The sequence below is a fragment of the Pelophylax lessonae genome, assembly GCF_965119305.1.
Source record: "Pelophylax lessonae genome assembly, chromosome: 1".
In the NCBI taxonomy this organism is placed as follows: domain Eukaryota; kingdom Metazoa; phylum Chordata; class Amphibia; order Anura; family Ranidae; genus Pelophylax; species Pelophylax lessonae.
Window position 1 is genome coordinate 522,945,270 of NC_138768.1, and position 13,076 is coordinate 522,958,345.

The 13,076-nt window shown below is 44.3% G+C and overlaps 1 protein-coding gene across 1 annotated transcript in view; it reads right to left on the reverse strand.

The window, feature by feature from the left end:
• The window catches only part of CNOT6L (CCR4-NOT transcription complex subunit 6 like), a 153,415-nt gene that overhangs the window by 83,587 nt on the left and 56,752 nt on the right, over positions 1 to 13,076 (reverse strand). The window contains exons 7-8 of the mRNA XM_082275492.1: positions 4,934 to 5,023; positions 2,915 to 2,983 (exon numbers count right to left, since the gene is read on the reverse strand). Coding sequence (XP_082131618.1) covers positions 2,915 to 2,983; positions 4,934 to 5,023 — 159 coding nt within the window. The remainder of the gene's footprint in view (positions 1 to 2,914; positions 2,984 to 4,933; positions 5,024 to 13,076) is intronic.

A 13,076-nucleotide genomic window follows, 5' to 3' on the forward strand; every position in this document is an offset into this window, starting at 1 on the left:
TGCCGGCAGCTCTGTTAGCTTGATTAGCAGCTCGGACAGCTAGTACTGTCAGACGCGAGTAGTCCACGACCTCAATTTTTGGCCCGGTCTGGCCATGTGAGGCAAGCATCCGTCGGTAGTACCGTCCACAGCCCCTTGCTCAGGCAGTCCGACAGCTTGGTCAAGCTGCGGTCTAAATTGTCAGCCCGATCGGGCCACATGAGGCACGGATCCACTTATGATGAAACATCCACCCCCCCCAGCCCAAAGGACATCCCTGCCCCAGTCACTAAACCCCAGGGACCAGCCCAGTCAGCAACAACCTCATCCACCCCCCCCCCACTGGAGCAAGTGGCAAAGCCAATTCCTACCTCACCCGGGTAGGTGGGGGTAGGTTGGGGCCAAAAGACCCACCGTGACTGTTGGAGGGGGCTGGGGGGAGTGGAAGGGAACCCGGGTGTTCGGCCATGCCAGGGAGGGATCCACGAGGGACCACAAAGGGAGAGGGGGGACACGACTTACCACACCATTAAACTGGGTGGGAAACACTCCGGGAACACCACCTCCCCCAATCTTGGGATCTTGGGGGGGTGCTGCGGGCCAGATGTATGCTGCGACTCAGGTCGCGACCAGGGCTATGCGTCCTTGCGAGGTGTTTAACTCGCTGGCCAGTCCCCGTTCAGTGGGACTATGTCACGGCCGACCTAGCGCAGGGCTGAGGCCTGCATGCGCTGACCAGACCATAAGGATCTAGGATATCCAGTCCGTCGCCCAGTCCAGCAGTTGATTGTAGGTCTCACAGGAAAAGAAATAAAATGCCAGGACCAGAGATCCCAACAAGAAACTAGGTCCTTACTTCTGACTAGGCAGAAAGAAAAAAAAAAAAAAAAAAAGAGCTAGAGCAGGAAGTGGGAGTATAGCCCCTGGGACTGCCCTATGGGCGTAGTCAAACTTTTTGCTGCCTAGTATCCCACTCTAATGGAGAGCAGCATACCCAAGGATCAAAGATGAAATGGTGCTGTGTCCGTCAATGAACAAAAGAGAAACTTGTAATTTTTAAATTTTAAATTGTTGTAATTTTTCAAATACCTCTGACAAAAAAAAAAAAAAATGTAAATATTCAATGGGCTCAACATGCCTCTCAGGAAATTCCTTGGGGTTTCTACTTTCCAAAAAAAGGGGTAATTTTGGGGGGGTTGTACTGCCCTGCCATTCTAGCACTTCAAAAAATGAGATAGGAAGTCAGAAAGTAAAAAAGTTGCGTAAATTCCAGTATATACACCCTAGTTTATCAGAGACATGTAGCTAAATACACTTTGGCCTAAATGTATGACAAAAATTGTAGTTGATTGGATATTTAAATTTTTTTTTTGCGATCTAAAAACGAAAAGACTGAAAATTTTGAAAACCCACAAAGGTGATTAAATACCACCAAAACAAAGCTCCATTTGTGGGGGGGGGGGAGAGAAGAAAAAAGTGTTTGTTTGGGGACAGCAGTGCATGACTGTACAATTACCGGTTAAAGTCACGCAGTGCCAAATTGCAAAAAAAATGGCCTGGTCATTAAGGGGGGGGGAGTTCAGAAGATGCAAACCTCATGTCCAACATATCAAGAAAAACTCACATTTGCTTAGTTTGTAGAATGATCATGACAAGCAATAATCTAAAATAATAATAATATATAATAATAATATATCTATATAATAAGCAAGAATATCTCCCGATCCGTGGGTGTGTACATGACCTAGCGCTCGGAAGGGGAAGTTCTGACATTACTGGACTCCCCTCCCAGCAGTATACACCCAGTCATTCTCCCTAGTGTGACTTAGCAGCGGCTGGCTGCCCTATTACTCAAAAGGAGAGGGGGTGTGGCAAGACTTTTTTCAGGTGTTGGATTTTTTCTACTGTAGAGAAAGTGGGGAGGATTGCAGGTGATATGATGCTCTTTTCCCAGCCAGACTGAGGACAGTAGCGTTCTGCTGCTTTGAGTAGATACATGTTCAGTTTCATTTGTATTTTCTTGGAGGGGTTTCTAACCCTTTGCCGTCCGCCCTATAGCGGTTTTACTGCTACAGGGCCGCAGCTGTGTGGCAGATCATACACACGCGATTCTGAATTTCTTCCACCTGCAGGGGCATGCGCGCACTGACGAGCGGCTTCTGCTGTGATAACTCACAGCAGAAGCCAAATCTGCGGGTGCCGGGCACTCCATGTCCTGCACCCACCGATCATTGACAATACACTGAGATATGCAAACCTCGCCCTAGATCTTAACCCCTTCCCAACCAGTGTCATTAGTACAGTAACAGTGCATATTTTTATCATTGTATTAACGTCAATGGTTCCAGGCAAAGTGTCCGGCGCAATATGGCAGTCCTGCTATTAAGTTACTGATCGCTGCCATTACTAGTATAAAAAAATTCCAGAAATATATCCCATAGTTTGCAGACGCTATAATGATTACATAAACCAATCAATAATCCCTCATTGGGATTTTTTTTTAACCAAAAATATGTAGCAGAATACATATTTGCCTATATTTATGAAGAAATTAGATTTTTTTTTTATTGGACGTGTTTTACAGCAGAACGGAATAGGTTTTTATTTTTGACAAAAAACAAGTGTCAGTTTTTTGTTTTTTACGCTATAAAAAACGCAGCGGTAATCAAATACCACCAAAAGAAAGCTTTATTTGCAGGGAAAAAAAATTGTAGTGTCGTGCATTAAAGGAACTCTGTGCTGTACTGCAAAAGATAGCCTGGTCACGAAAGTTGGGGGGGGGCAAATCTTCTGGAGGTCGAGTGATTAGCGCAGTAAAGAAAATTCTGGGATTTGAGAAGAGGCAATTGTGCTTTAAAAAAATAAAATGTGTACCCCACTGCTCATTAAATGGAAGTTTATAAATGCAAACAGAAAAATCAAGAAATCACTTTACCTGAGGGGAGAATTTGGTCTCTTTCTTTTAATGTAATCCACGGCCTTTGAGGAAGCTGTTCAGGATGAACTGGACAAACATTTTAAAAGAAAAAAAAAAAAAATTAAAATATAAAGGCTTCAAATCCATTTGCAATATACATCGAGTAAGTGGACTCTATGTATTAAAAAAAGAAATATTTATAAAAATAAAATATGTTGAAATTCCTTTGGATGACATCGTGTTACCATACCCATCAGATGCATCTAAAAATCTCACACAAAATCATCCAAAGGATAGGAGGAAGTCCAGGAAATGTCAGTAATATATTTTGCAAGTCTACTTTTTAAAAAAGTTGCGTTCATACCATGAATCTGGACTTACACCCAGACACACACTCAAAGTCAGAATACTATCAGAATCTGCAAACTAGCGCCAAGAATTGTCATAAAGTTTGCTTTACAGCAGAAGCCAATCAGTATAAAATGTCCCACACTAAGCCTAGTGAAAACCCATAAAAGACTACACGACACATAGGATTGTGCTAAATCAGCAAAGCCGTTGCACTAAAGGAAAAAAAAATGAACTGTATGTCACGGACACAGTCTCCAACTACAAACAAGGACACATGATTCTACATCTAACAAAACTATTTCTTTAGCAGTCAAAACAGATTTTAGAGTGCAGTACAGGACACAATCTTTAGTCTTAAACCACAGGTTATTTGCAGTATACTTGTGTTCTACTAACCTGACTGTGCAATAGTATTGCACAGAGCAGCCCCGAACCTCCTCTTATGGGTTTCCCCATCAGCAAACTTGGCTCCTCTTCTTTTGTGTCTGCCACCAAAGCAAGCACTTGCTATAGGCTCAGACATGCGGACTTGATCTCAAGCTGGGCTGTGTTCGTCCACTGACCATTTACTCCCTCTGCTCTCAGCAAAGCTTGTGAGAGCAGGGAGAGAGAAGGGAAGACCAGCACACTGCCACAGTATTTGAGGGGGATGGGGGGAGGGCAGAGCAAATAGCAAAAAATGTTTTTGCTATAATGCAGTGGAATGCATTAAGGTAACGTTTCACCTTTGGAACCACTTCAGCTCAGGAAGGTTTTACCCCACTTAATGACCAGGCCATTTTTTGCGATTCGGCACAGTGTTGCTTTAACTGACAATTGTGTGGTCATGCAACACCGTACCCAAATACAATTGATGTCCTTTTTTCCCCCACAAACCGAGCTTTATTTTGGTGGTATTTGATCACCTCTGCGGATTTTAGATTTTGCGCTATAAACAAAAAAATAAAAAACCCACACAATATTTTTTACTTTCTGCTATAAAACATTACCAATAAAAAAAAAAAAAAAAATCAATTTCTTTTTTATCAGTTTAGAATAATTTGTATTCCGCTACATATTTTTGGTAAAAAAAAAAAAAAATCCCCAAAAATAATTTATTAATTGGTTTGCGCAAAAGTTATAGCGTTTACAAACTTTTTATGGACTTGACTTTTTTTTTTTTTTACTAGTAATGGCAGCAACCAGATTTTTTGCGGGACTGCGACAGACAAATCTAAAACATTTTGGGGACCAGTGACACCAATACAGTGATCTGTGCTAAATAAATAAGCACTGTTTTTGTAGAAATGGCAAGGAAGGGATTAACACTGGGGGGTGATCAAGGGGTTAAATGTGTTCCCTATTGTGCTTAAAATGTGTGAGGAGATGGGTTGGATAGAGGCAGAGAGAGATCAGTGATTCAGCTTAGCTGAATCACACAATCCTTCCCTGCCTCTCTGACAGAAGAGCCGCCTGCTTTGTTTACATAGGCAAAGGGCTCTTCTGTCATTCTAGCCAAAGATCACGAGAGGCCGGTGGCGATTGAGCCCGCTCCTCCCGTGGTCTGGCTCCGCCGCAGAAACCGCGTGCACATAAATCACACAGGACTAGGTGGTTATGCGCAGCCGAGCCACCCTGCCGCTGTAGTTTTTCTATAAAATTGACTGTTGGATTTCTAAAAGTTTCTAAGAAAAGCTATGCAATTACCTGCTAGATTGTCAAGCATGTAGTTCAGTAGCTTTCGAATTCCATCTGGCTCCTGGTACAGACTGAGAATGTCCTGTGATAAAGGATTGCCTATAAAATAGGAAATAAAAAATTCTCAATATAGGCACTGCGTTAGGTTCAAGAATTTTCCTGTGCCTGGAAAGCAGTACGTGCCAGTCTACAACACAGGAAAATGGCAGCAAGCAGTCACACTCATAAAACACCAATGCTTTCGTGGTTACCTGCATATGCACACACTACATTACCTAAGATGCAACAAATGTAATCTAGAATATTAACAAAAGTGCATGTCTCAAGAAAAGAAACCGAGAAATGGGGATGAGGATAATTTGCCTGTTATCCTAGCCAATGGAAGGATAAGTGTAGTTAATAAACGTGAAAGGCTGCAATATGCATATGCTGTATCAAATTCCAAAATCGCATGGATCATATAAAGTGCATCCCCAAGAAGATATAAAGTACATATAGAGATAAATCAATGCATATTAATGCAGTACATATAAAACACCACATTAAGTGCTCATTAGACCGTGCATCAATATCTTATGCCAAACAAATGTATAGAAAAAAAAAAAAAAAATCAGTGTAAATGGATATAGAGAGATATATACATACACACACACACACACACACACACACACACACACACAGTGCCTTGCAAAAGTATTCTGCCCCCTTGAACTTTGCGACCTTTTGCCACATTTCAGGCTTCAAAGATATAAAACTGTAATTTTTTGTGAAGAATCAACAAGTAGGACACAATAATGAAGTGGAACGAAATTTATTGGATATTTCAAACTTTTTTAACAAATAAAAAACTGAAAAATTGGGCATGCAAAATTATTCAGCCCCTTTACTTTCAGTGCAGCAAACTCTCTCCAGAAGTTCAGTGAGGATCTCTGAATGATCCAATGTTGACCTAAATGACTAATGATGATAAATAGAATCCACCTGTGTGTAATCAAGTCTCCGTATAAATGCACCTGCACTGTGATAGTCTCAGAGGTCCGTTTAAAGCGCAGAGAGCATCCTGAAGAACAAGGAACACACCAGGCAGGTACGAGATACTGTTGGAGAAGTTTAAAGCCGGATTTGGATACAAAAAGATTTCCCGAGCTTTAAACATCCCAAGGAGCACTGTGCAAGCGATAATATTGAAATGGGAGTATCAGACCACTGCAAATCTACGAAGACCTGGCCGTCCCTCTAAACTTTCAGCTCATACAAGGAGAAGACTGATCAGAGATGCAGCCAAGAGGCCCATGATCACTCTGGATGAACTGCAGAGATCTACAGCTGAGGTGGGAGACTCTGTCCATAGGACAACAATCAGTCGTATACTGCACAAATCTGGCCTTTATGGAAGAGTGGAAAGAAGAAAGCCATTTTTTAAAGATATCCATAAAAAGTGTTTAAAGTTTGCCACAAGCCACCTGGGAGACCCACCAAACATGTGGAAGAAGGTGCTCTGGTCAGATGAAACCAAAATCGAACTTTTTGGCAACAATGCAAAATGTTATGTTTGGCATAAAAGCAACACAGCTCATCACCCTGAACACACCATCCCCACTGTCAAACATGGTGGTGGCAGCATCATGGTTTGGGCCTGCTTTTCTTCAGCAGGGACAGGGAAGATGGTTAAAATTGATGGGAAGATGGATGGAGCCAAGTACAGGACCATTCTGGAAGAAAACCTGATAGAGTCTGCAAAAGACCTGATACTGGGACAGAGATTTGTCTTCCAACAAGACAATGATCCAAAACATAAAGCAAAATCTACAATGGAATGGTTCACAAATAAACATATCCAGGTGTTAGAATGGCCAAGTCAAAGTCCAGACCTGAATCCAATCGAGAATCTGTGGAAAGAACTGAAAACTGCTGTTCACAAACGCTCTCCATCCAACCTCACTGAGCTCAAGCTGTTTTGCAAGGAGAAATGGGCAAAAATTTCAGTCTCTCGATGTGCAAAACTTAGAGAGACATACCCCAAGCGACTTACAGCTGTAATCGCAGCAAAAGGTGGCGCTACAAAGTATTAACTTAAGGGGGCTGAATAATTCTGCACGCCCAATTTTTCAGTTTTTTGTTAAAAAAGTTTGAAATATTTGAAATATCCAATAAATTTCGTTCCACTTCACGATTGTGTCCCACTTGTTGATTCTTCACAAAAAATTACAGTTTTATATCTTTATGTTTGAAGCCTGAAATGTGGCAAAAAGTTGAAAAGTTCAAGGGGGCCGAATACTTTCGCAAGGCACTGTATCTATCTATACCTCAAACACTGAAAGTATTTAAATCCAAGGGGTACTGGGGTGTGCTGGATGGTCTATTCATGATGGCCGCTGGGGGATCTATTTTTGCATATGGGTCTATTGTTGCTGGAGGAGGAACTGTTGTTGCTAGGAGGGACCTTATATTTCTGGGAGTCAGTTGTTGTTAGGAGGGATCTACTGTTGAAAGAGAGCTCTATTGTTGCTGGTTGGATCTTTTGTTGCTGGGGTGGTATTTTGTTGTGTGGGTGATCTCTTGTTTCTGGGGAGTCTATTGTTGCTGAATGCAGGATATCTATTTTGCAGCTTTTCTTGTTATAATTAACAAGTTCAATACAAAGTACTAGCACCACAGAATGATACTTGGTTCTGTGTTCTCTAAAAGGGGCGGTACTGGGATGTGCTTGGGGGTGGGCAGGGGCAGAGTCAAGGGGTGACTCAGAAGAGGGGAGTTCCTGCATCTACTCTCTGAGAAATAGAGATAGATAAACAAAGAGTATATTATATATACACATATATACACACACACACACAAACGATTTTACCTTTTTTGCCATTTTAAATAAACTTCCATTCAATTTTAAATTGCTACACCATGAGGAGTGAGATTTTTTTTACCCCAACCCATTCACTGCTAGGAACATCCAGGACCACCCGGGCGCAGGCGGAAGGGGACCCCTGCTGGATATTTACACCAAGCTTTAGTGACTCACTTACCGTATGGTATTGGGGGTCAACACCTTCCGGTGAGTTTGAATTTTTACACCATACTTCACGTGCACGGAGGGTGACACCACCATTGCACACATTGGAAGATCTACCCACCATTCCATGACATTGAGGAGTTTTTTGGTGTTTCAACCAGACGCAATTACAGCACAATCACTTTGGATTTCTTTGGACTTTTTTTTTTTTTTTTTTTTTTATATTGGACACATAGTACTATTACCCTCCTTTTATGATATATCTATCTATCTATCCACTTACACAGATTTTTTTTTCTATACATTTGTTTGGCATAAGATATTGATGCAGGGTCAAATGAGCACTGAATGTGTTGTTTTATATGTAATGCATTAATATGCATTTATTTATCTCTATATGCACTATATATGATACATGTGATTGGAATTTGATACAGTATATGCATATTGCAGCCTTTCACGTTTTTAAACTACATCCTTCCATTGGCTAGGATAACAGGCAAATTATCCTCATCCCCATTTTTCGCTTTCTTTTCTTGAGACATGCGCTGTTGGTAATATTTCTATATTACATATGTTGCATCTTATACCACTGTGGGTTGTCTACAGCAGAAGTTCATTTTTCATACACCCATTTCTTTGGCGCGAGTGTTCATCACATTGCATATACATTACCTAAGCACTGATTTTTCACATTCAGGAAATGCGTTGCATGCATGGATCAATGCCAATACACAGAAGCAACAGCGTTTACAAAAATACAGCCATGTACAGAGATCCACTTGTATGGTAGGCTGTACATAGCGCCTGGAGCTCCTCATGCGTGGGAAATGCCAAGAATTTTATGCTGGGCATATTTTTAGCCTCGGTCTGTGCATGTATGTATACATGCGTGTGTATTTTGAACGTGTAGGTCTCTTTAGGTTACTCTGCTACACAAATGTTAAAAACTTACATTTCATAGTGATGCTAGCAGTAAACAATGATGTAGCAAACATTTCAATAAAACGAACAGTAGTGCTACACAGTTTCTCTTTAAATAGATCAGTCATGCAAGTAATACTGCTAGCATTAATCATCAGAGCAGCAACTGTTTGCTAAATAGAACACATGACTTCCTATGGTATAAATTACATGAGTAGCAAGTAGTAGTTAATTTTAGGCCTTATGCACACAGGACGTTTTTGCAGTTGCTTTTAGGAGCGTCCGACGTTTTGTTTTGTATAGCTTAAAAAACAACCCTCCGTGTTATTTTATGGCCTCATGCACACACAGAAGTTTTAAAGCTGTAAGTGGCATAGGCGTTATCAAGCTGCAAAAAAAAAATAAAAATAAAACCCCAGGGCCAGCATGTTCTGGAGGACCAGGGTTACAGCTGTAAAAACGTAGACGCTGCTAAATGTTGCTTAGCGCCACTTAGTGTTAGGCTGCGTCTTTTTTTTTTTTGTTTTCTTCATGTCAAAATCAAAGCTTCCCTATGGGAGCCTATTGACTTGAATAGAAGTTGCATCCAAGTGGCATCTTGATGATCCGACAGGGGACGCCCCTCCCCAAGGTTCCATACCAGGTTCTTTGGGTCTTGGATGGATTTTGAGGCGAACCTGATGCAAAAAAAAAAAAAAACAAAAAAAAAAAACAAACAAAAAAACACACAGCGTGGAGTCCCCCCCCCCCCCCAAAAAATCCATGCCAGGCCCTTATCAGAGCATGCAGCCCAGCAGGTCAGGAAGGGGAAGAGTGAGCAGCCCACCCCCTCCTGGACCATACCAGGGACATGCCTTCAAAATGGGGGGTGGATGCTTTGGGGCAGTGGGGGCTCTGCATCCCCCCCCCGCCCCCAAAAGCACCTTGTCCCCATGTTGAGGATGACAAGGGCCTCTTCCTGACAACCCTGGGCGGTGGTTGTGGGGGTCTGGGGGGCTTACCAGAATCTGGACACCCCTTGTAACAAGGAGGCCCCTTAGATCCCGCCCCCCATGTGAATAGGTATGGGGTACCCATTCACCCCAAAACTGCCAGTGTAGTGTAATTCATGACGAGATTGTTTTGAGAAGTCTTTTAGTAAAAAAATCTTCTCCCTCCGGTCTCCGACCCGGCACGCAGAGGTTACATAGTAGTTGAATTTGAATAGTAGTTGAATTTGAATAAAGACAACAGTCCATCCAGTTCAACCTGTGAAAGCCACCAAAAAGGCCACCTTCTGGGACAGCATAAGCAGGGGAATCTCCCAACGAGTCTCAAAAAGAGGCTTCTGGGAGGACAGAGCACCAAATCGAGGACCCAAGGTGGCAACAGAGCACCAAATCGAAGTCCCAAGCTGGTGAAAAAGACCGCACTGGAGGTGTCAAATGCCTAACTCCCAGAAGAAAAAGTATGCACCAGGGAGTATGTGGCCAAGGGCCATTGAAATAAGACCGCCACCTGACCCTTGATAGTACTCAAAGACAGTTTCTGCTCAACCCCCTCTTGGAAGGTCAAGGATCTGAGCCACCAAACTAGAGCGAGGATGAATCCCAAGACTCACACCACGCAATGTACGTGTTCCACGTGGTAGATCTTCCTAGAAGTAGGTTTCCTAGCTTTTAACAACATTGGAAACACCGACTCACGACTGTAAAGCAGAATGTCCTTGGGACAGCGGATCCTCCCTGAGAGGAAGCTTCCAAGGAACATCAGCGACCAGCCGCACCAAGCCCGGCAAGGCCAGTCCAGGGCCACCAAGATGACCAGAATCCCTTCTGCCTTAATCCTGCGCAGAAGTCTTGGCAGAAGCTTGAGAGGAAGGAAGGCGAAATTCACACGATACTGACCCCCACAAGGCCACCATCGTATCTGTGGCGTCCGCCAGAGGATCCCGTGACCGAGCCACAAACCTCTGCACCTTTCTGCTGAGCCAGGAAGCCAACAGATCCCCCACGGGGATGCCCCATCAGAGATACAACTGATGAAACACCTCTGGATAAAAAGGGACCACTCGCCTTGGTCCAATGCCTGCCAACTAAGGTAATCCACCTACCAGTTTTCCACCCCGGGGAATGTGTACAACGGAGAGGGCTGGAACAAACCGTTCTGCCCACCTTAGAATGCCAGCTACCTCCAGAGCCGGAAGAACACTTCTTATGCCCCCCCCCCCAGTGATGGACATAAGCCACGGCCGTGTCCGATTGAATTCACACTAGACATCCCTGAATTCGCACTGGACATCCCTGAAGACATTCCATCCAATGTTCCAGGCACAGTCTGATCACTCAGAGTTCCAAGACATTGATCAGTAGGCTGTACTCTTCCAGTTTTCAGATCCCCTGAGCAGAATATTTGCCGAGGACGCCTTCCCAACCAGACAGACTGGCATTAATGGTGACCACTGTCCAATACAAGGGGAGGAAGGATTTGCCCAGACGAAGCACCAAAGAACGAAGCCACCATATCAGGGACTCTTGTCCGAAGACTAAGGATTCTTGTCCCATTTGGCCAGAAACTCCCTTGCAGGGACCTCTTATGGAACTGTGCAAACAGAACCCGCCTCAAAAAGGTAGACACCATCAGGCCCAGCACCTGCATGCAAGCACAGAGAGATGACCATCTGCTGAACAGCAGGAGACAAATTGCAGCCTGTAGTTTCTGGAGTTTGTCTAGAGGAAGAAGCACTCTGGCTAAGGTAGAGTTCAGAGTCAGACCCAGATAGCCGAGCTTGTGGACGGAACCAGAGAAGACTTCCGAAAATTCAGAAAGCAGGCAAACTCCCTCAAGCTCGAATAGGGATTTCCAGGTTTTCCACCAGAGAAGGAGGAGACTCCGCTCGCAGACGGACGTCATCCAAGTAGCCCAGTACCACGATCCTCCATTGGCATAACAATGCTGGCACCAGGGGCCAAACACTTTTGTGAAGACCCGAGGAGCAGAGGTGAGACCAAAGGGTAACACCACAAACTGATAATGCGCCTCTCCCATGACAGAGCGGAGGAAGTGCTGGAGACCGACACATATTGGAATGTGAAGGTAAGCGTCCTTAATGTCAATGTAGGCAAGAAAATCCCCCTGATTCAGGGAAGCTACCACCGTGCAAATAAACTCCATTCTGAACTTCTGCACCCGCACAAAGCAGTTCAGCGCCTTGAGGTCCAGAATTGGGCGCACCTTGCCTTCCTTCCTGGGGACTGTAAACAGGTTTGAGCAACACCCCTGAAAACGTTCGGAAGTTGGAACCATCACCCGTAAAGTAAAAGGTCTTGCACCACCCTAAAAAGCCTGTAAGCAGACCGGGGACAGTCGCACATCAGAAGGAAGAACCTTACCGGAGGGTAAGAACGAAAGTCAATCTTGTAGCCAAACCAAATGACCTTGTGGACCCACTTGTTCTTGTACCAGGGGAGTCCACGGGTCCAGGAACTAGCGTAGACCCCCCCCCCCCATACTAGTGCACCTTCCTGCTGAAGGGGCCTCGTCCGCGGGTCTGGAGAAGCCCGCACTTGACTTGCCAGACCAGACCAGACCTAAGGGCTCTAATCACTTGTCAGTCTACCCTGAGGGACGAAACAACTTCTGAGTCGAGAAGGAGGGCCCACGTCTACGACTTGGGTCCTTGCCCTTAGTAGCCTGCGGAAGAAAGGTACTCTTCCCCCCTGTGAGACCTTTAATGATGTCACCCAGGGTAGCACTAAACAGGCGATCTCCTTGAAAGGAAAGATCAGTCAAGGCCTTTTTGGAAGTCTGGTCCACAGACCAGCATTTGAGCCAAAAGACACGCCAAAGGACCACTGCCGAAAGAGAGCCGAGCCACTAGGGGAGTCCCATCCAAAGAGGCATCACAGATAAACTGCAGCCCCTGAACCCAACTGGTCCGCCAGCTCAGCAAAAACAGGAGGGAGCTACTCTCCCTCTAGGTCACGGCGTAAAAGCTTAGCCTACTAGGTCAGAGTCTACGATACCAGGGCAATGGTGAAAATCGGCCTCAGTCCCGAACCAGCCAGAGTGTACAAATTGCAGGCCACAGCCTCCTCCTTCCTGTCAGCCGGGGACTCTTCAACCGGAATCATGGATGCCTTGTGTAATCTGGAAACTGGAGGGTCCACCACCAGGTGGAACAGTCTACTTCTTAAGAAGGGACTCCTCATAGGGTATCGCCTAGCAACTCGCTTAGGGACC